The sequence below is a fragment of the Bombina bombina genome, chromosome 5 (genome assembly GCF_027579735.1).
Source record: "Bombina bombina isolate aBomBom1 chromosome 5, aBomBom1.pri, whole genome shotgun sequence".
NCBI classification, from domain to species: domain Eukaryota; kingdom Metazoa; phylum Chordata; class Amphibia; order Anura; family Bombinatoridae; genus Bombina; species Bombina bombina.
This window is the reverse complement of record NC_069503.1, coordinates 1,026,688,407-1,026,709,754: the sequence shown is the minus strand read 5'-3', so window position 1 is coordinate 1,026,709,754 and position 21,348 is coordinate 1,026,688,407. Positions and strand designations below refer to the sequence as shown.

At 35.0% G+C, this 21,348-nt stretch overlaps 1 protein-coding gene across 2 annotated transcripts in view; it reads right to left on the bottom strand.

Annotated features, from left to right (window-relative positions):
* Positions 1-21,348, bottom strand: part of EMC2 (ER membrane protein complex subunit 2) — a 224,939-nt gene that overhangs the window by 96,242 nt on the left and 107,349 nt on the right. For both annotated transcript variants that reach the window (XM_053715284.1, XM_053715286.1), the window contains exons 5-6: positions 18,425-18,510; positions 12,488-12,545 (exon numbers count right to left, since the gene is read on the bottom strand). In XM_053715284.1, coding sequence (XP_053571259.1) covers positions 12,488-12,545; positions 18,425-18,510 — 144 coding nt within the window. The remainder of the gene's footprint in view (positions 1-12,487; positions 12,546-18,424; positions 18,511-21,348) is intronic.

Below are 21,348 nucleotides of genomic sequence, written 5' to 3'. Positions count from 1 at the left end.
TTGCTGGAACCTGAGAGAAAAAAAATCTTCTCACATGAGGTCTTACTCTGAATCCTATTCGATACCCTTGAGAGACAATACTCTGAAGCCACTGATTTTTAACAAAATCTGCCCAAATATCTTGGAATAATTTCAATCTGCCCCCCACCAGCTGAACTGGATCGAGGGCCGCACCTTTATGCAGACTTGGGGGCTGGCTTTGGTTTCTTAAAAGGCTTGGATTTATTCCAACTTGAAGGTTTCCAATTGGAACCAGTCTTTAGGGGAAGGATTGGTTTTCTGTTCCTTATTCTGTCGAAAAGAACGAAAACGATTAGAAGCTTTAGATTTACCCTTAGATCTTTTATCCTGAGGCAAAATACTCCCTTCCCCTCAGTGATAGTTGAAATAATTGAATCCAACTGAGAACAAAATAAATTGTTACCTTGGAAAGAAAGAGATAGTAATCTAGACTTAGATACCATGTCAGCATTCCAAGATTTGAGCCATAAAGCTCTTCTAGCTAAAATAGCTAAAGACATAGATTTAACATCAATTTTGATGATATCAAAAATGGCATCACAGATAAAATGATTAGCATGTTGAAGCAAACGAACAATGCTAGTCAAATCAGGATCTGTTTCCTATTGCGCTAGGCTATCCAACCAAAAGGTTGATGCAGCCGCAACATCAGCTATCAAAATGGCAGGCCTGAGAAGATAGCCTGAATATAAATAAGCTTTACTTAGATAAGATTCAAGTTTCCTATCTAAAGGATCTTTAAAAGAAGTAATGTCTTCCATAGCAATAGTAGTACATTTGGCAAGAGTAGAAATAGCCCCATCAACTTTGGGGATTTTTTCCCAAAACTCTAATCTAGCTGCTGGCAAAGGGTACAACCTTTCAAACCTAGAAGAAGGAATGAAAGAAGTACCAGGCTTAACCCATTCCTTAGCAATCACCTCAGAAATAGCATCAGGAACTGGAAAAACCTCAGGAGTAACCACAGGAGGTTTATAAACATAATTTAAACGTTTACAAGTTTTGATATCAAGAGGACTAGACTCCTCAATATCCAAAGTAACCAACACTTCTTTTAACAAGGAAAGAAATAAACTCAATCTTGAAAAGATAAGTAGATTTGTCAGTGTCAATGTCTGAGGTAGGATCTTCTGAATCAGAGAGATACTCATCAGAGGAGGATATTTCAGTATGTTGTCGGTCATTGGAAATTTAATCAATTTTATGAGAAGTTTAAAAAGATCTTTTACGTTTATTAGAAGGCGGAATAGCAGACAAAGCCTTCTGTATCGCATCTGCAATATAATTTTTCATATCAACAGGAATATCATGTACATTAGATGTTGAAGGAACAACAGAAACTGTACTAGTACTGATGGAAACATTTTCTGCATGCAAAAGCTTATCATTACAACTGTTACAGCTGGAGATATAATCTCAGCTAATGTACAACAGATACACTTAGCTTTGGTAGAACTGTGATCATGCAGCAGGGTTCCAAGAGTTGCTTCTAAGACAGGATCAGATTGAGACATTTTGCAAAATGTAAAAGAAAAAACAACATTAAAGCAAAATTTACAATTTCCTTATATAGCAGTTTCAGGAATTGTAAAAAATACAAACAGCATAGCCCTCTGAGCATATAGATGGCAAGAGGCATATAGGAAGTGGGGTGAAAAACTAAAAACTAAAACTACATTTTTTGTCGTCAAGAATGACGCACAACGCAAAAGGAAGTTAAGAATTTTTTTTGGTGCCAATAACATCCGAAAATGACGCAACTCGCGTCATCATAGACGTAACCTCGTGCAAGGAAACCTGGCATCAAATAAGACGGCAGAAATGACAAACTTGCGTCAAAGACGTAGCTTCCCGCCAATAAATTCTCGCACCAAGAATGACGCAATAAATAACAGCATTTTGCGCACTGGCAAGCCTAATTTTGCCCGCAAAATTAAAAGAAAAAACTGTCAATTTGAATAAAAGGACTATACCCCAGGTAAGACAAATAACTTCCATAGGGAGGCAAAGTTTTTAAAACTGAATTGTGGGTGTGGTGAGGGGTGTATTTATAGGCATTTTGAGGTTTGGGAAACTTTGCCCCTCCTGGTAGGATTGTATATCCCATACATCAAAAGCTCATGGACTCTTGCCAATTACATGAAAGAAAATAAAGTTTACCTTAATGCAAAGATCGTCAAAAATATCAAAGTTTTCATAACTACTTACCATTAATGTTTCTTTTTTGTTTTTAAAGTAAATGTAAAGTTTGATAAATGAGTGCTCGGTTTCTAAAAATACTATTAAAAACAGGGGCACTTTCATTCATGAAACTTTACATTGCAGTGTTTTGATTTTTTAAAATAATTACCTTTTTTTCAGCAAAGCCGGACCGGCGATCCCCCGCCCGCTTCTAATGCTGTACTTAGCACAGCAATGACGAAACCGGCTTCCTCCAATCACGGGGTGGCCTCACAAGATGGACGCTCTGGAGTGTACATCATAATTGGAAGAAGCTGGTTTCGTCATCGCTGAGGTATGTACAGAGGAGCTGCGGGCGGGGGGGGGGGGGGGGTCGCCAGTCCGGCTTTGTGAAAAAAAAAGGGAAGTATTTTTAAAACAAGGCTGCAATGTAAAGTTTCATGAATAAAAGTGCCCCTGTTTTTAATAGTATTTTTAAAAACCGAGCACTCATTCATGAAACTTTACATTCATTTTAAGATATTTTCTTTAGAAGTTTTAATACTTTCCAACCCCTGTGAGACTAATTATCTGAGTCCTATCACAGGGGTCTACTGAGATAGGAATATGGCGGCTGTACTGAGTGGTGTACATGCACAGTTAGTATAGTATACTTAGCAACTTATCTCAACGCCCAGCTTCAGCTCAGAGGATCAGATTTGCTCTATCAATCGCGGAGAGAGACAAGGAGCTGCCCTGCAATAAGTATTGGAGCGCATCTATACAGAATCTCCTCTAGTATAAACGATAATTGCGATACATATATATGATTATAATGTATATTCTAAGCTGAGATTAGCTGACAATACTGTCACTGTGTACTGCGCTTTTTACATAAAGCGGTGACTGCAAGAGCACCATTAAGATCACTGAGCGCATGCTCTAATCCAACAGTTACATCTGGCACTTTCTCCTTTATAGATCACAGTGGGCATGTGTAAAATATCTGAATACGCATACTCCCCGGAATGATCACAGAACATAATTATATGCATAGATATCTCCACTATTGGACACTTTTAGGCCATTTAGGGGCTGGTTATAGAGTGATGTCATTGTGGAGATAAATCTATTAATCTTTCATGATTTAGATAGGCCTCCCCCAGAGCAGGTTAATAACCATGTTTACTTATCAGCTGATTGTTTCACCTGTGCTCCAGTTCAGGTAACCTCAAAATGTGGCCTGTTAGGGAGGCCTGAGGACAAGTTTGAAAACCAGTGAGATAGAACAGGCAATTTTAAGCAACTTTCTAATTTACTCCTTTTATCGAATGGTCTTTGTTCTCTTGCAAGAATGTAAGCTTAGGAGCCGGCCCATTTTTGGTTCAGCACCTGGGTAGCCCTTGCTGATTGGTGGCTACATTTAGACACCAATCAGCAAGTGCTACCCAGGTGCTAAAACAAAGAAATTTTGATAATAGGAGTAAATGAGAAAGTTGCTTATAATTGCCTGCTCTATCTGAATCATGAAAGTTTAATTTTGACTAGACTATACCTTTAATTTTAAATTAGAACTATGCATGGTTTTGCAAAGGAGAGAGAGAGAGAGAGAGAAAGAGAGAGAGAGAGAGAGAGAGAGAGAGAGAGAGAGAGAGAAAGAAAGAGAGAGAGAAAGAAAGAGAAAGAAAGAGAGAGAGAAAGAGAGGGAAAGAGAGGGAAAGAGAGAGAAAGAGAGAGAAAGAGAGAGAAAGAGAGAGAAAGAGAGAGAGAGAGAGAAAAAGAGAGAAAAAGAGAAAGAAAAAGAGAGAGAAAGAAAAAGAGAGAGAAAGAAAAAGAGAGAGAAAGAAAAAGAGAGAGAGAGAGAGAAAGAGAGAGAAAGAGAGAAAAAGAAAGAAAAAAAGAAAGAAAAAAAGAGAGAAAGAAAAAAAAGAGAGAAAGAAAAAAAGAGAGAGAGAGAAAAAAAAGAGAGAAAGAAAAAAAGAGAGAGAGAAAGAGAGAGAGAGAAAGAGAGAGAGAGAGAAAGAGAGAGAGAGAGAGAGAGAGAGAGAGAGAGAGAAAGAGAGAGAGAGAGAGAAAGAGAGAGAAACCTTTTGGTTTGTTTTATAATCCTTTAAATTCTATCAGATGGATACATCAGACTTACAGTATAAGAAATAATCAGGTCTAACTAAAACACAAAACTGACTATAACAACCTTGATGATTTTGTTTGCCCAAAACACATTTCACCCAAGTGTAACAAGTTCCTTTGCCACTGAATGAGTTAATGATAACGTATACAAAATAGGAAGTGTTAAAATGATTTAGAAAAACCAAGCTGTTTGGCCGGCTTAGAGTCCCTTCATTTTTGCTTTATACTATAATCTAAGCAACTCCATGTGTCAGCACACACATAAGAAAAAGTGATAGTCTGTTTAATTTGCCAAAATAAACTCAGCAAAAGTTCTGCTTAAAATCCAGAGACTTTTTCCCCCTTCACAGCAGCCACATGTGCGTATGGAAATAATTAGCAGGTAGATGATATATAAACAATTTCAATACCTGACAATTTATCAAACTTTTCTATTTAGCTTTCACTCAAAAAAACATCAGAGCAAGCCAAGTCGCGTTTTCATTATTCTTGGGTGAAAGTTGTGCTGTGGTGTTTTTATTTTGTTATTAACGTGTAGCAAAAATGTTAAACCTTCTTTTGGACTTTCAACAGAGGAAAATATTAAACAGGTATTCTTTTGCAGGACAATGCAGCCAGTGTTGACAATAAAAAGAATTTCTAATTTGCACCGGCTGAAAAACATCAAAGTGAGAGTAAAATTACAAAATATTTACAAGAGTGGCCAGTACGTGTGCGATATACATGCCAGACAAATCCTAGCAATTGTTTAGATTTTAAAAGCAATGAAGTGCAGACAGTTGTTCGCACCAGAAATCACAGCAAATACTGAATAACAACTTTATATAAGAAACTCCATAATAAAACTAAAAATTAAATAGTTTGAACCTTATCTGATATATATTTACTTCTTACAACATACAATATCAAAGCATAATAAACTTTAAAAATACATAGTTTGCAAGTAAAAGTCTGTGTGGACCATTTTATTCAATTAAAGTGTACTGTAAAATTGTTTTTCCCTTAATGTGTTTCCAATGAATTTTTTTTTACCAGCTGCAAAGTATAAGTGCATGAGAATGATTCTTTAGGTTTATTTTGTGTATATGAAATAGATGGTTTTGTTCTTTGAAACCACACCCATTACAATGGGTTGAGTTTGCAGGGAAATCAGATTTCCTTATTTTATAACTTTCTGCGCACACATATGCTTCTTTATATTATCTCTGTCAGTATACCAAAGCATTATAATGTAATTTGTTCTGCTGGCTATGTTTAATCAGCTTTCTATAGCCTACACTTAAAGGGACACTGAACCCAATTTTTTTTCTTTCGTGATTCTGATACAGCATGCAATTTTAAGCAACTTTCTAATTTACTCCAATTATCAATATTTCTTTGTTCTCTTGCTATCTTTATTTGAAAAGGAAGGCATCTAAGTTTTTTTGGTTCAGAACTCAGGACAGCAAATTTTTATTGGTGGGTGAATTTATCCACCAATCAGCAAGGACAACCCAGGTTGATCACAAAAAATAGGCCGGCATCTAAAGTTACATTCTTGCATTTCAAATAAAGATATCAAGAGAATGAAGAAATCTTGATAATAGGAGTAAATTATAAAGTTGCTTAAAATGTCATGCTTTATATGAATCACTAAAGAAAATATTTGGGTTCAGTGTCCCTTTAAGTATAGAAACTTTCAGAATAGGTAGGGATACAACTAGCAAAATCGGCTATGTCAAATGCTGACAAAGTTATATTATCTACCTGTAAACAATTTAATACACTCTAGCAAATAAAATAAATCATAGTGAGAAATTTTAAAGGGGGAGTAAACTGTCCATTTAAGGGATAAAAAAAAACCCAAAAGTTTTTCTTTCATGGTTTAGATTTATGCAGGCACCAATCAGCAGCTAGCATCTGGTAGTGCATCCCTGCTCCTAAGCCTACCTAAGTATGCTTTTAACAAAGAATACCAATGAAAATTAAATGTACAGGGAGTGCAGAATTATTAGGCAAATGAGTATTTTGACCACATCATCCTCTTATGCATGTTGTCTTACTCCAAGCTGTATAGGCTCGAAAGCCTACTACCAATTAAGCATATTAGGTGATGTGCATCTCTATAATGAGAAGGGGTGTGGTCTAATGACATCAACACCCTATATCAGGTGTGCATAATTATTTGGCAACTTCCTTTCCTTTGGCAAAATGGGTCAAAAGAAGGACTTGACAGGCTCAGAAAAGTCAAAAATAGTGAGATAACATGCAGAGGGATGCAGCACTCTTAAAATTGCAAAGCTTCTGAAGCGTGATCATCGAACAATCAAGCGTTTCATTCAAAATAGTCAACAGGGTCGCAAGAAGCGTGTGGAAAAACCAAGGCGCAAAATAACTGCCCATGAACTGAGAAAAGTCAAGCATGCAGCTGCCAAGATGCCACTTGCCACCAGTTTGGCCATATTTCAGAGCTGCAACATCACTGGAGTGCCCAAAAGCACAAGGTGTGCAATACTCAGAGACATGGCCAAGGTAAGAAAGGCTGAAAGACGACCACCACTGAACAAGACACACAAGCTGAAACGTCAAGACTGGGCCAAGAAATATCTCAAGACTGATTTTTCTAAGGTTTTATGGACTGATGAAATGAGAGTGAGTCTTGATGGGCCCGTGGCTGGATTGGTAAAGGGCAGAGAGCTCCAGTCCGACTCAGACGCCAGCAAGGTGGAGGTGGAGTACTGGTTTGGGCTGATATCATCAAAGATGAGCTTGTGGGGTCTTTTCGGGTTGAGGATGGAGTCAAGCTCAACTCCCAGTCCTACTGCCAGTTTCTGGAAGACACCTTCTTCAAGCAGTGGTACAGGAAGAAGTCTGCATCCTTCAAGAAAAACATGATTTTCATGCAGGACAATGCTCCATCACACGCGTCCAAGTACTCCACAGCGTGGCTGGCAAGAAAGGGTATAAAAGAAGAAAATCTAATGTCATGGCCTCCTTGTTCACCTGATCTGAACCCCATTGAGAACCTGTGGTCCATCATCAAATGTGAGATTTACAAGGAGGGAAAACAGTACACCTCTCTGAACAGTGTCTGGGAGGCTGTGGTTGCTGCTGCACGCAATGTTGATGGTGAACAGATCAAAACACTGACAGAATCCATGGATGGCAGGCTTTTGAGTGTCCTTGCAAAGAAAGGTGGCTATATTGGTCACTGATTTGTTTTTGTTTTGATTTTGAAAGTCAGAAATGTATATTTGTGAATGTTGAGATGTTATATTGGTTTCACTGGTAAAAATAAATAATTGAAATGGGTATATATTTGTTTTTTGTTAAGTTGCCTAATAATTATGCACAGTAATAGTCACCTGCACACACAGATATCCCCCTAAAATAGCTATAACTAAAAACAAACTAAAAACTACTTCCAAAACTATTCAGCTTTGATATTAATGAGTTTTTTGGGTTCATTGAGAACATGGTTGTTGTTCAATAATAAAATTAATCCTCAAAAATACAACTTGCCTAATAATTCTGCACTCCCTGTACATTGAGAAGTTGTTTACAATTGTATTCTCTATCTGAATCATGAAAATAAACTTTGAGGATTCATGTCCTTTAACAAGGAAAAATAAAATCTTGTTGTTAAAGTGTCATAGCAACCTGTAAACCGCAGACTTTGCAGCTAATCGGTGTGATTTTAACACCATATAATTACTTGTATAAATCAAGGATTACATGCAAATCTATTCATTTTTGTATTAATGAACTGACACAAATAATATATAATACCGATAGACTTAAGCTTTAGTATTTCACTAGAACTATTTAAAAAAAAAAAATCAATGGTGTTCACAGAAGTTCCTGGAATTATTCAATTTTTGCTTATAAGCTAGTCGACTAATTTCAGAAATATCCTGGCATCTTAGACTGAGTCTCTCCCATTTATAATCATGAGTACCTGTACATAAATGCTCACACTTCATCAGATGAAGTGATGAGTTCCTCTTATTCAAACGGCAGCATTGGAGTGTAGGGAACAAAATCTACAGCTACTAGTGGAATTCACAGCCGTACACTTAAAGTTATAATTTGAATGTATCTCTGTAAAATAATATTTTTTTCTTTCTTTATGTATAAAAATATAGTTTGTTCAACAGTAATCAGAGCAGTTTCATGATGACATGATCAGGGCACACTCATGAAGAAAGCCATTAGAACGGTATTACTGTAAGTGGCTAGTGACATGATGGCATATTAATAGTTTTGTGATAGTAAAACAGAATAAATAGCTGACGTATACCTGGTATATTTCCATTCACAGCACTGTATTTAATTGAATTTTAGGAATAGAATATCAGCACAATACGCAAATACATCTATTGGTTTATCGCTGATACCTAATAAATACAGCTTTCCTCAGTGGAAGAGATGCTTATTGCTAGTGTAATATTGGTAGCCATTACTATAGAAGTAACTTCCACTATAAGGGGTGCATACACATGTGTTAAAGGGACAGTCTAGGCCAAAATAAACTTTCATGATTCAGATAGAGCATGTAATTTTAAACAATTTTCCAATTTACTTTTATCACCAATTTTGCTTTGTTCTCTTGGTATTCTTAGTTGAAAGCTTAACCTAGGAGGTTCATATGCTAATTTCTTAGACCTTGAAGCCCACCTCTTTCAGATTGAATTTTAACATTTTTACACCACTAGAGGGTGTTAGTTCACGCATTTCATATAGATAACACTGTGCTCGTGCACGAGAAGTTATCTGGGAGCAGGCACTGATTGGCTAGACTGCAAGTCTGTCAAAAGAACTGAAAAAGGGGTAGTTTGCAGAGGCTTAGATACAAGATAATCACAGAGGTTAAAAGTATATTATTATAACTGTGTTAGTTATGCAAAACTGGGAAATGGGTAATAAAGGGATTATCTATCTTTTAAAACAATAACAATTCTGGTGTAGACTGTCCCTTTAAACAGTGAAGTAGGGAGAGGGTTAAATGTAAAAAGAAAGATGATTTTTCAGTTTTCAGGCTCAGTTTTCTTCCAAATGACCTGTCTAAATATAATAATTTGAGGACTTCCACCTCAAGAGTAACTTGGAACTGGAAGCTTGACTGGCATGTATCAGAAAGTAACCCAGTCCATACAAGGGGGGCTCCTAGCTTAAAGTAACGGGTGAATAGCGGGTGAATGGCAAATTACAACTACAAATTCATGACAAGATAGCTTAGAACTAACAGTCATTTTATAGATAAATGCTTGAGAAAAATAAAAAACAACTCTTGGGCAAGGTCTCTATGATGAATGCAAATTTAAACCTAGCTCCTACTATATTTGCATTCTGGGTTTAAAACATTTTAAGAAGCTGCCGTCACACTGCTTGGCTAATCTATGGCACACTTTGTATAACAATATCACAAACCCAGAACAAACAGCAGAGTGTGAAGAACTGTAAAGTATGTTTTTGGATTCTATAGAAAAGGGATATTATATTGAAAATGAAATGTCCCATAATACATTTGATCACAAAGTAAAAGAGCATTCAGGCATGTGTTTTGCTTGCTTTTCCTGTAAATTGTTTCTTAAAATTGTGCTTTTTCCACTCTCCCCTAGAGGCTGGAATTTATACTGCATCCTTAAAAGGACCACTAAACACAGCAAAATAACAAAATCAGTAAATGCATAATAAAAAGAAAATACAAAAGCACTTTGATTACATTTCAAACAATTAGATTTCTTTCTGACACATTTTAGAATGAGTTCCATTTTCCCTCTCATTGCAGCCATCAGCCAATAAAAAAACAAAACATGTATAATCTGTGAATCTTACACATGCTCAGTAGGATCTGGTGCCTCAGAAAGTGTGCAAATAAAAAAATTGTCCCTTTAAACAACTTTCAAATTCCCTTCCATTATCTAAATGTGCACAGTCTACAATATAATTGTTATTGTTTTAAAAGATAGATAATCCCTTTATTCCCCATTCCCCAGTTTTGCATAACCAACACAGTTATATTAATATACTTTTTACCTCTGTGATTACCTTGTTTCTAAGAACCTTCTTCCAGCCCCCTGATCACATGACTGTGACTGTTTATTATCTATTGTCTTGCATTTAGCATTGTGTTGTGCTAAATCTTAAATAACTGTGTGTGCCTGAACACAGTGTTATCTATATGGCCCACGTGTACTTTCAGTCTCTGTGTTGAAAAACAATTTAAAAAGCATGTGATTAGAGGCAGCCCTCAATGGTTTAGCAATTAGCATATGAGTCTGCCTAGGTTTAGTTTCAACTACGAATACCAAGAGAAAAAAGCAAATTTGATGATAAAAGTAAATTGGAAAGTTGATTAAAATTACATGTCCTATCTGAATAATGAAAGTTTAATTTTGACTATACTGTCCCTTTAACATTATGTGCTCTGAATCATGAAAGATTAATTTTGACTTAAGTGTCCCTTTAGTAGGTTATAGACTGACCGACCAGGGAGACACAAAACAATGGACACTTAAAAAGTTAACTCTTGCTGTATAAGTGTTTCTGGCAATCAATGGGTTTAAATATCTCTGCAAATAAGTAACTGCATACATGTAATCTTGTTTATGGAAATCAGGGACTTAAATTTAACCTTGATTGACCTGTGTATTTGTGGGAAACAAAGGGTTTGCATGTGTGATCATGAAAAATACAAGGTAAAATCCCTGCTGAGTTTGTGAATAACAACCAAAAGGATAAATCACTGCTGTTTGTGTGTGTGTGTATTAGTGGCAATCAATGAGTTGTTTTGCTATTCAGTGTGTGTTTTATAGGCAATAAGGAATGAAATCACTGTTGCGTATGTTTTACTAGCAACCAATGGATCCAGAACCATAAAAAAGTGAATAGCTTAATGATCGATCCCAAGAAAAAAAAACTTAAAAGGCAAAATATTAAGTTATATTATTATAAAGTCTGATTCCCAGTCTACACAGCAAGGTAGACCTGAGCCACATTTAAGAAAGATATGTCACTAAAATCCCTGTTGGATAAATAGATTTGTGTTTATGCTAGGAATATCTATTATTATGAAAATAATACTGTAATCTCTCTAATTGTATATAGCATGGACTGCCACCCCTTACACTGCAGCTTCTAAAAACACTGTGGACTCAAGGTGTACTTTAAAGTGAATGTCAACTTTCATGAATAAGTGCCCGGTTTTTAAAAAAAACATTAAAAACAGGGGCACTTTCATTCATGAAAGTTTACAAATACTTACCTTCTCCTGAAACGTTGAATCGCCTATCCCCCACCTGCAGGTCCTCTGTACTTCGTCAGCAATGACAAAATCGATTCTCTCCAATCACGGCTTCCACACCAGGAGCGTTAATCTGGTGAGGACACGCCATGATTGGAGGAAGCCGGTTTCGTCATTGCTGTGATAGTACAGCAGGAAGAAGCAGGCGGGGCGATCAGCGATCCGGTGTTTCAGGAGAAGGTAAGTATTAGTAAAATTCGGTGCAACGTAAACTTTCATGAATGAAAGTGCCCCTGTTTTTATTAGTTTTTTTAAAAAAACGGCACTGATTCATGAAAGTTGACATTCACTTTAAAGGGACACTCCGGTCAAATTAAATTTTCATGATTCAGATACAGCATGTGATTTTAAACATCTTTCCAATTTACTTCAATTAAAAAAAATGTGCACAGTCTTTTATATTTACAATTTTTGAGTCACCAGCTCCTACTGAGCATGTGCAAGAATTCACAGAATATATATATATATGCATTTGAGATTGGCTGATTGCTATCACATGGTACAGGGGGAGTGGAAATATACATAACTTTAAAATTTGTTAGAAAAAAAAAATATACTACTCATTTGAAATTCAGAGTAAATGCTATTGTATTGTCTTGTTGATTATGCAAATCTATGGTGTTTACTGGTCCTTTAAGTGTCATCTATACATAAAGTTGTAATACTACTTTCATTACTACTGAACTGTAAATCGAATATAAATCAAAATGTACAATCTAATACAAATAATGAAAAATATGAACATTTCACAGTGGGAGAGTGAGCATATCTGTACCACTACTGAATAATAAAAATATGTGCTCTCAAAGGGGTTTCTCTCAAATTACTCATTACAGACACATTTTTATAGCTTACGTTTTTAGACTGGATTTTGAATAAAAAAAAACTTACTGTGTTAGTTGGATCTTCTTGTAATATTCTGTCATATACCTGGAGAGCATCATCATACCTGTTCCAAAAAATAAAGTGAAAACCACTAGTGTAAAATGAATTCCAGAACTTGCTTAAATAAACAAATCTCAACGTTCAGCATAAATAGGCTCTATTCAGAACTAACAGTTTTATGTCTTAACTGGAAAAAAACAATATTGCTTAACTATAGTTGGAAAATCATCTTCTCTATAAAAAATAACATATTTGTTGCAGTCTTACTTTGGTAACAGCTTACTACAAAGAAACTGCGAAGGTAGATTCCAAAACTATTCTTGACTTGTATGCATTTATTAAATACCAAAAGATATGTGTCATTGCGGAGAGATGGTTTGCAACAGTAAGATATAGTAGTTTCTGGATTAAAAGATTAAATTAATAATTGCTTAATCACTCACACACATATGTGTACACAAACATATTATATAATTATATATATATATATATATATATATATATATATATATATATATATATATATATATATATATATATATATATATACACATACATACATATATACACATACATACATATACATACATATACATATATACACACACACACACATATACATACATATACATATATACACACACACATATACATACATATACATATATACACACACACACATATATACATACATATACATATATACACACACACATATACATACATATACATATATACACACACACATATACATATATATACATATATACACACACACATATACATATATACACACACACACATATACATACATATATATATATATATACACACACACATATACATACATATACATATATACACACACACACATATACATACATATATATATATACACACACACATATACATACATATACATATATACACACACACACATATACATACATATACATATATACACACACACATATACATACATATACATATATACACACACACATATACATATATACATACATATACATATATAAACACACACACATATACATACATATACATATATACACACACACATATACATACATATACATATATACACACACACACATATACATACATATATATATATATACACACACACACATATACATATATATACATATATACACACACACACACACACACATATACATACATATACATATATACACACACACACATATACATACATATACATATATACACACACACACACATATACATACATATACATATATACACACACACACATATACATACATATACATATATACACACACACATATACATACATATACATATATACACACACACACATATACATACATATACATATATACACACACACACATATACATACATATACATATATACACACACACACATATACATACATATACATATATACACACACACACATATACATACATATACATATATACACACACACACATACAGGGCATATGATTAGAATGGTCCGGTCGCCAATGGCGACCTAAATTTCTTGCGGGCAAGTAAAATTTTTAATTTACCAGCCCGAGCGGCGACCTGACATTTTAAGTGGGATATAAGGAGCAATAATAAAAGATGTCAAATTGCCTTTCACATCTGCGCACACACGGGAATGGAGGGAAGAAAGGGGAGGTTCTTTCTGTTAAATGCATTCAAAGACCTCCCCTTATCTCCATGGCTCTTGGTCTCTTCCTTGTTAGTTGCTACTTCCCACCCCTACGGTTGTCTTCGCGGGAAGACATCCTGCTAGAGGGGTTGTGTTTCTTCTCTGTGTATGAATAAAGTATGGGTTAAAGTGACAATATAGTTATGGTAGGCAGCGTGCTCACGTACATTATGCTGAAGTACTCCAGGGTCCTCTGCAGTACTTCAGCGCAATGTAAACGAGCAAGCTGCCTACCATAACGATATAGAGCACTGCACATTTTTTTCTGGACGCTATTGATGTTCCAAAAACTGACTTTATCAATTTGTAGAGAACATACCATTTGCATGCAACATGTCAAATCTGCTACCGCGGCACTGACAGTCGTGCTAGTAGTTGAAAGGCAGTCGGGCAGAAAGGGGGGAAAAAGTGTTTTCAACATGCTTGTTATGTCAAAGCGCTATAGGTTGAAGGGTGGCAGCATTAAATATATTTAGTTAATCGTAAACCCACATATGCTGAAGTAAAAAAAAAAAGCTCATTTATATATTTTTTTTTTTCCCTTAGGGAAAAATAAGTCAAGACTTTACACACAGTATTACAAAGATAGTATCCCTGTTTTTTCTACCCGGTGATAGAAAAATATTTTTATAAAGATAAAGCCTTTTTATTAATGCTCAAGTCCCAAGTAGTAAGCAGCTTGCAAAACATTCAAATTGGGACCTCTGTCTGCAATGCATGTGAGATTACAATAACACTATTTATATTGCCTTTTAAAATAAGATATATACACACTACATGCAGATATGCACAGGTGACTAAAGTTTCTTGCGGGCTGGTAAGTTTTGTGATTTACTCGCCCGGTGGGCGAGGGACGTTTTTGGGTATTCATAGGTCCTGTGTGTATGTGTGTGTATGTGTATATATATATATATATATATATATATATAAAATGAACAATGAAATAGGATAGGATCCGGTGTTAATCCGTAGCATCCCACAACACAAGCAGCCAGCACAAGAGATGAGATAAATCACCATTTAATGTAAACAAAGCATAACGTTTCGGCCTCCCAAAAGAGACTTGGTCACATGCAGCAAGTCATAACAGTATATGTGCTGATCTAACACACATATACTGTACATACATACACACACACAAATACATACACAAATGCTACATACACACACAACTCTCACTGCATAACTTTAGTCAGTACTGTGCAAAAGTTTTAGGCAGGTGTAAAAAAATGCTGTAAAGTAAGAATGCTTTCAAAAATAGAAATCTTAATAGTTTTGATCAATTGACAAAATGCAAATTGAGTGAACAGAAGACAAATCTAAATCAAAACAATATTTGGTGCGACCACCCTTTGCCTTCAAAGCAACATCAATTCTTTTAGGTACACTTGTGCAAAGTCAGGGATTTTGTAGGCATATAGTCAGGTGTATGACCACTGCCTACAAGTTTTAGACAGTACTGCATTTAGATATATATATATTTTTGTGTATTAAGCAATTATTAATTTAATATTTAAATCCTGAAACTAATATATCACTGTTAGAAACAACCTCTCCGCCATTACACACACACACATATATATATATATATATACATACACACATACATATATATACACACACACACACACATACATACATGCATGCATACATATGTAGAATATAATTTTTTTTAAACGTAAGAGTGATACAGATGTGTATATCAAAAGTGAAAGGCATTTTCTTGAAAACTAAAAAAATTGGACATTATATGAAGTAAAAATACCAAAACATTTCATATAGCTGCAGATCTTTGTGGCCTGAGCATCTCTTCTTTAGAGGAAATATTTTGCACCCTTCCTGATTACATATACACTGTTTGCCAAGGGAAATAAATCTTCCACTTAAAATATCAACTCAGTGTGTCCCATTTCTTAATAAAACATTGATGTTTGAGATAATCTAGCAATTTTGAGTTGGTAGTAGGCCAATGGTTTAAGGATAAATCAGCCTGAAACAGAGATTACCACTGAGTGACTCCATCAAATTGTCTTAAACATCTCTTTTCAAGGGTGTTCTACAAACGTGGCTTGTTCCAATGAGTACAACAGCTTGCCTCCTTTTCCTCTATAACTAAAAGGGCAACGTCCTGCATTTACTAGTGATGGAATGAAAATCCACCAAACTAGTTTATTTCATTAGATGAAGGTAGCAAAATCCTGTAAAGTGAAAAGCAATCTCAGAAGAGATAGATGACATATGACGTAGATGGGTGGAAGCAGTGTAATATTAAACAATATGCCTGTTAATTATAAATGTTACTTAAAGGGTCAGTAAACATAGAAAATAATATTATATAATTCTGCACATAGTGCAGAATTATTTAACATTATATTAGTGCTAGAGTTATATAACCGAATATTGCCTGCAACGTTTTATTAAAAAATAGTGTTTACCAGACCCGCTCTCTGTGCTCTTCTGAGCGGGTCTGGTTTTTACACTGAGTGCATCTGGCCAGCTGTCTAGTCACAGCCCGGCCCGACCGCACCATTACACTCCGTGCAGCTCACTCCCGCTGTCAGACAGAGCAGGAGCGAGCTGCACGGAGTGTAATGGCGCGGTTCGGGCTGGGCTGTGACTAGACAGCTGGCCAGATGCTCTCTGTGTAAAAACCAGACCCGCTCAGAAGCGCACAGAGAGCGGGTCTAGAAAACACTATTTTTAAATAAAACTTTGCAGGCAATATTAGGTTATGTAACTCTAGCACTAATATAATGTTATATAATTATGCACTATGTGCAGAATTATACAACATTATTTTCTATGTTTACTGTCCCTTTAAAGGGATAGAAGGGTCAGCATTGATATGTGTATGAGTGAATTTCAATTTCAAATAGAAGCATTTTTACAATATACTCCCATTAGCAAAAATACTTCTAGTAGAATTTATTACTGTTTTTCAGTGGCATACGCACATATGCTGAGAGTGCCTGTGCACCAGTATTCAAACACTAGACCTTCTCAGCGAGTAAGCCGTGGCTTCACAGACCAAATGCGCACCACTGTCAGCTCTCTGAGACGGAATACATGTGCATGTGCGTATGCTGGTAAAAGCAATAATACATTTTGCTAGAAGCATATTTGCTAATGGAAGCATATTGCAGAAATGTTTCTATTTTAAAATTGAAATGCACATTTCAATTTTGACCTTTCTATTGCTTTAAATGAAATTGTACACCAGATTTTTCTTTGCATTAATGTTTTGTAGATGATCCATTTATATAGCCCATATGGGAGTGATTTTGTAACAATGTATAGTTTTGCTTATTTTTTAATAACACTGTGTTGATTTTCAGACTCCTAACCAAGCCCCACAGTGTCAGATGTATACGCTCGTTTACAGTCTACTGTTGGCTTCTGTTTGTCATATGCATTGAAGGGGGAGTGTGTCTGTTCCCAGACCCTTTCACTATGTGTTTCATCATAACCTCATTAACAGTGCTAAACTTAAAGCTTCTAATTAAGTTTTTAAAAGCTTTTATACTAGATTTTTAGATCAGTATCTGTGCATAATCTTCTTTATAGTATTGTCTGTTATGTTATCCAGAGCACAAATTAATTTCATAATTTAACATTAAATGATTTAATAATAATAATTAGTTAAACAAAACATTGAAAAACATTAACATTATCGTTTTAGCTTAAAGGGTCATTATAGTGTTATAATGACAAGCTCCAATCCATTAGAGCATGCAATTTTAACACTATAATAGCCCTTTAGTATTGGTTTACAATTTAGCAGAGTGGTCAGTGAAATCAGCCGAGTGGTGTGCCCATTAAAAAGGTTCTGGGGAGAACAATTTAGATGCAAACATAATTGTTGGTTAAGTTACTGAATAAAACTTGCATCTTGAATTTGAGGTTAACTTTTTATTTGTGCAGTTTTCATAAATGTACTGTCCAAACCAAGACTATTAAAACGAACATGTTCAACCTGTGTTTATACTGAAAAATGTATTTGCAATGCATGAGTTTAGTGAATCTAACTCCACATTGTATGACATATTCATGAACACTTGGATTTTAACAGCAAATCAACTGAAGTATAGAAGAGTGTGTGTGGAAAAACATTACCTTCAAAATTATAAAGAAAGTTGGCAAAGTTTTATGAATCTATGATAATACATCACAATAAAAGAACAAATAAAAGCAAATTACAGATACAGTACCCCTTTTTCTTTTACCTTTCCATAGCTTCGAATCTCATGCCAGTTAGTCTCTTTACCCTGTGACTCCCAGGAAATTGTCTGCGCAGCTCTTGAAGACAAGACTTCAAATTAAAGCAAGACACATAATTAGATATAGAATATATATATATATATATATATATATTAACCTTACTTATTTTTAAATGTGTATCTACATACAAAACAGATGACGTATAAGCATTAAAATTTATTTTTGTTAGCAAATTGTGAATTATTTGACATTTGCTAGAAAAGCTGGTGGAGTATGTTTATTGTGCTTCATTTGCTTTATCCAGTTAAAAAGGCTCCAGCAATGATCAAGCAAGCACCGTTCAGCATACTGCAGGGTTGTGGTCCTGTGGTCTGCAGGTTGCGTGCCAGCCACAATGGGAACATTAGAAATTAGATCATTTTTAGAGTTAAATTATGGAAAAGACGACAAAGCAAAAAAAGTAAAATGTATTTTTTTCTTTACATTAATATCCTATTTAGGATCTTGAGTTTATTTTTCATTTCAATATCTAAGCAGGTAATTGTTAACCAGGGATTGATGTATTCCAGGATACATGAACCTACAGTTCCTAGGATTTTACTTCTAGCGTCTCATGTTCAAGATTTTTTTTTTTTCATTTATCTATAAACAAAAACACTTGTCCAGTTAATTAAAAAAAAAAAAAAAAAAAAAAAAAGAAAAAAGAAGGCTGGTTTATTTTGAGATTCAGATAAAGCAAACAATTTAAAAACACTTTACAACTTGCCTCTATTATCAGATTTACTTCTTTCCTTTAGTATCCTTTGTTGAACGGCATACATAGGTAGGCTCAACAGTGTGCACGCCTAGAGCACTATGTGGCAGCAGTGCTGTATCAATGTTTTTTCATAATGCTACACACCTTTGAGCACTGGATGGCAGCAATGTTTCCAACAATGTATAAAACACTGTAGTAAATCGGCTCTCATATACTGCCCCAAAAAATTTTGCACACTTCTGTGCCCAGCTAGGTATGCATTTCAACAAAGGACAAGAGAATTAAGTAAATAGGTCAAAGTTTCTTTATTATCCAAATTGTTTGTGCTATCGGAATCATGAAAAGTTAGTTAATTTGGTGTTAGTTAACAATTTAGCAAAGAATCACAACACATTAGGTGAAAATAAAATAATGTATGGTGCATGAAGTCTGTTCTATTCTACACAGACGCACATATCCATTAGAAACACCATCACATTTTCCCAAGCTCAAATTATTCCTTAGATTTGGTAAATGTTTCTTGAAATTTCAACAGCTTGATGAGAAATTTGAATTGTTTTTAAGTAAAACAGATTTATGACACCCTTGGACATAGAACAGAAAACTGTGCATGATGATAAAGGTTGATAAATATGCATCGCATTACAACACTACTTTAAACAGAAACTGTGCAGCATATGTAGACAAATAAGGAATTTTGCTGAGAACATGTGAAACATAGCTTAAGTGCAAGACTAAAATACATGATTATAGAATATCCTCAGCGGTAATTCAAGTTCATATTATTATAACACATCCATTTCTGAAGGAGTCAGAAAATTACAGCACTTTCTTTTCTAAACTGGATAATGGAGCCTGAACTACTGGAGTTTTACCCACGGGAAAAATCAAAATCATTCGCTGTGTATAAATAAACAATTTGTCAAGAGATGATTAGTTAAAGACGAAGACTTTAAATTGTGTTTATAAACATTCCAGAAAATACAGAGCTCCTTGTGATCTTGAAAAAGATGCATTGTGCATAAAACCTGACAATGTGCCGCTGTGTAGGTGTACAAAGCAAGTGCATATCTGTGGCAGAAACACAGAACATTCTAACCAGTATAAATGAGAAAAAGCAGGCATTTTATTTTCACATTTAAAATATGAAAGTATATATATATATATATATATATATATATATATCATAATTTATGTAAGAATCTACATGATAAATTAATTTCTTTCATATTGGCAAGAGTCCATGAGCTAGTGACGTATGGGATATACAATCCTACCAGGAGGTGCAAAGTTTCCCTAACCTCAAAATGCCTATAAATACACCCCTCACCACAACCACAATTCAGTTTAACGAATAGCCAAGTAGTGGGGTGAAAAAGAAAGGAGTAAGAAGCATCAAAGGAATTTGGAAATAATTGTGTTTTATACAAAAAAAATCATAACCTCCATAAAAAGGGTGGGCCTCATGGACTCTTGCCAATATGAAAGAAATTTATCAGGTAAGTTCTTACATAAATTATGTTTTCTTTCATGTAATTGGCAAGAGTCCATGAGCTAGTGACGTATGGGATATCAATACCCAAGATGTGGAACTCCACGCAAGAGTCACTAGAGAGGGAGGGATAAAATTAAAAAACAGCCAATTTCCGCTGAAAAAATAATCCACAACCCAAATTATAAGTTTATTCTTTTAATGACAAGAAAAACTTAAAACATCAGCAGAAGAATCAAACTGAAACAGCTGCCTGAAGAACTTTTCTACCAAAAACTGCTTCTGAAGAAGCAAATACATCAAAACGGTAGAATTTAGCAAATGTATGCAAAGAGGACCAAGTTGCTGCTTTGCAAATCTGATCAACTGAAGTTTCATTCTTAAAAGCCCACGAAGTGGAGACTGATCTAGTAGAATGAGCTGTAATTCTCTGAGGCGGGGTCTTACCCGACTCCAAATAAGCTGAATGAATCAAAAGCTTTAACCAAGAAGCCAACGAAATAGCAGAAGCCTTCTGACCTTTCCTAGAACCCAAAAAAATAACAAATAGACTAGAAGTCTTCCTGAAATCTTTAGTAGCTTCAACATAATATTTCAAAGCTCTTACTACTTCCAAAGAATGTAAGAATCTTTCCAAAGAATTCTTAGGATTAGGACACAAGGAAGGGACAACAATTTCT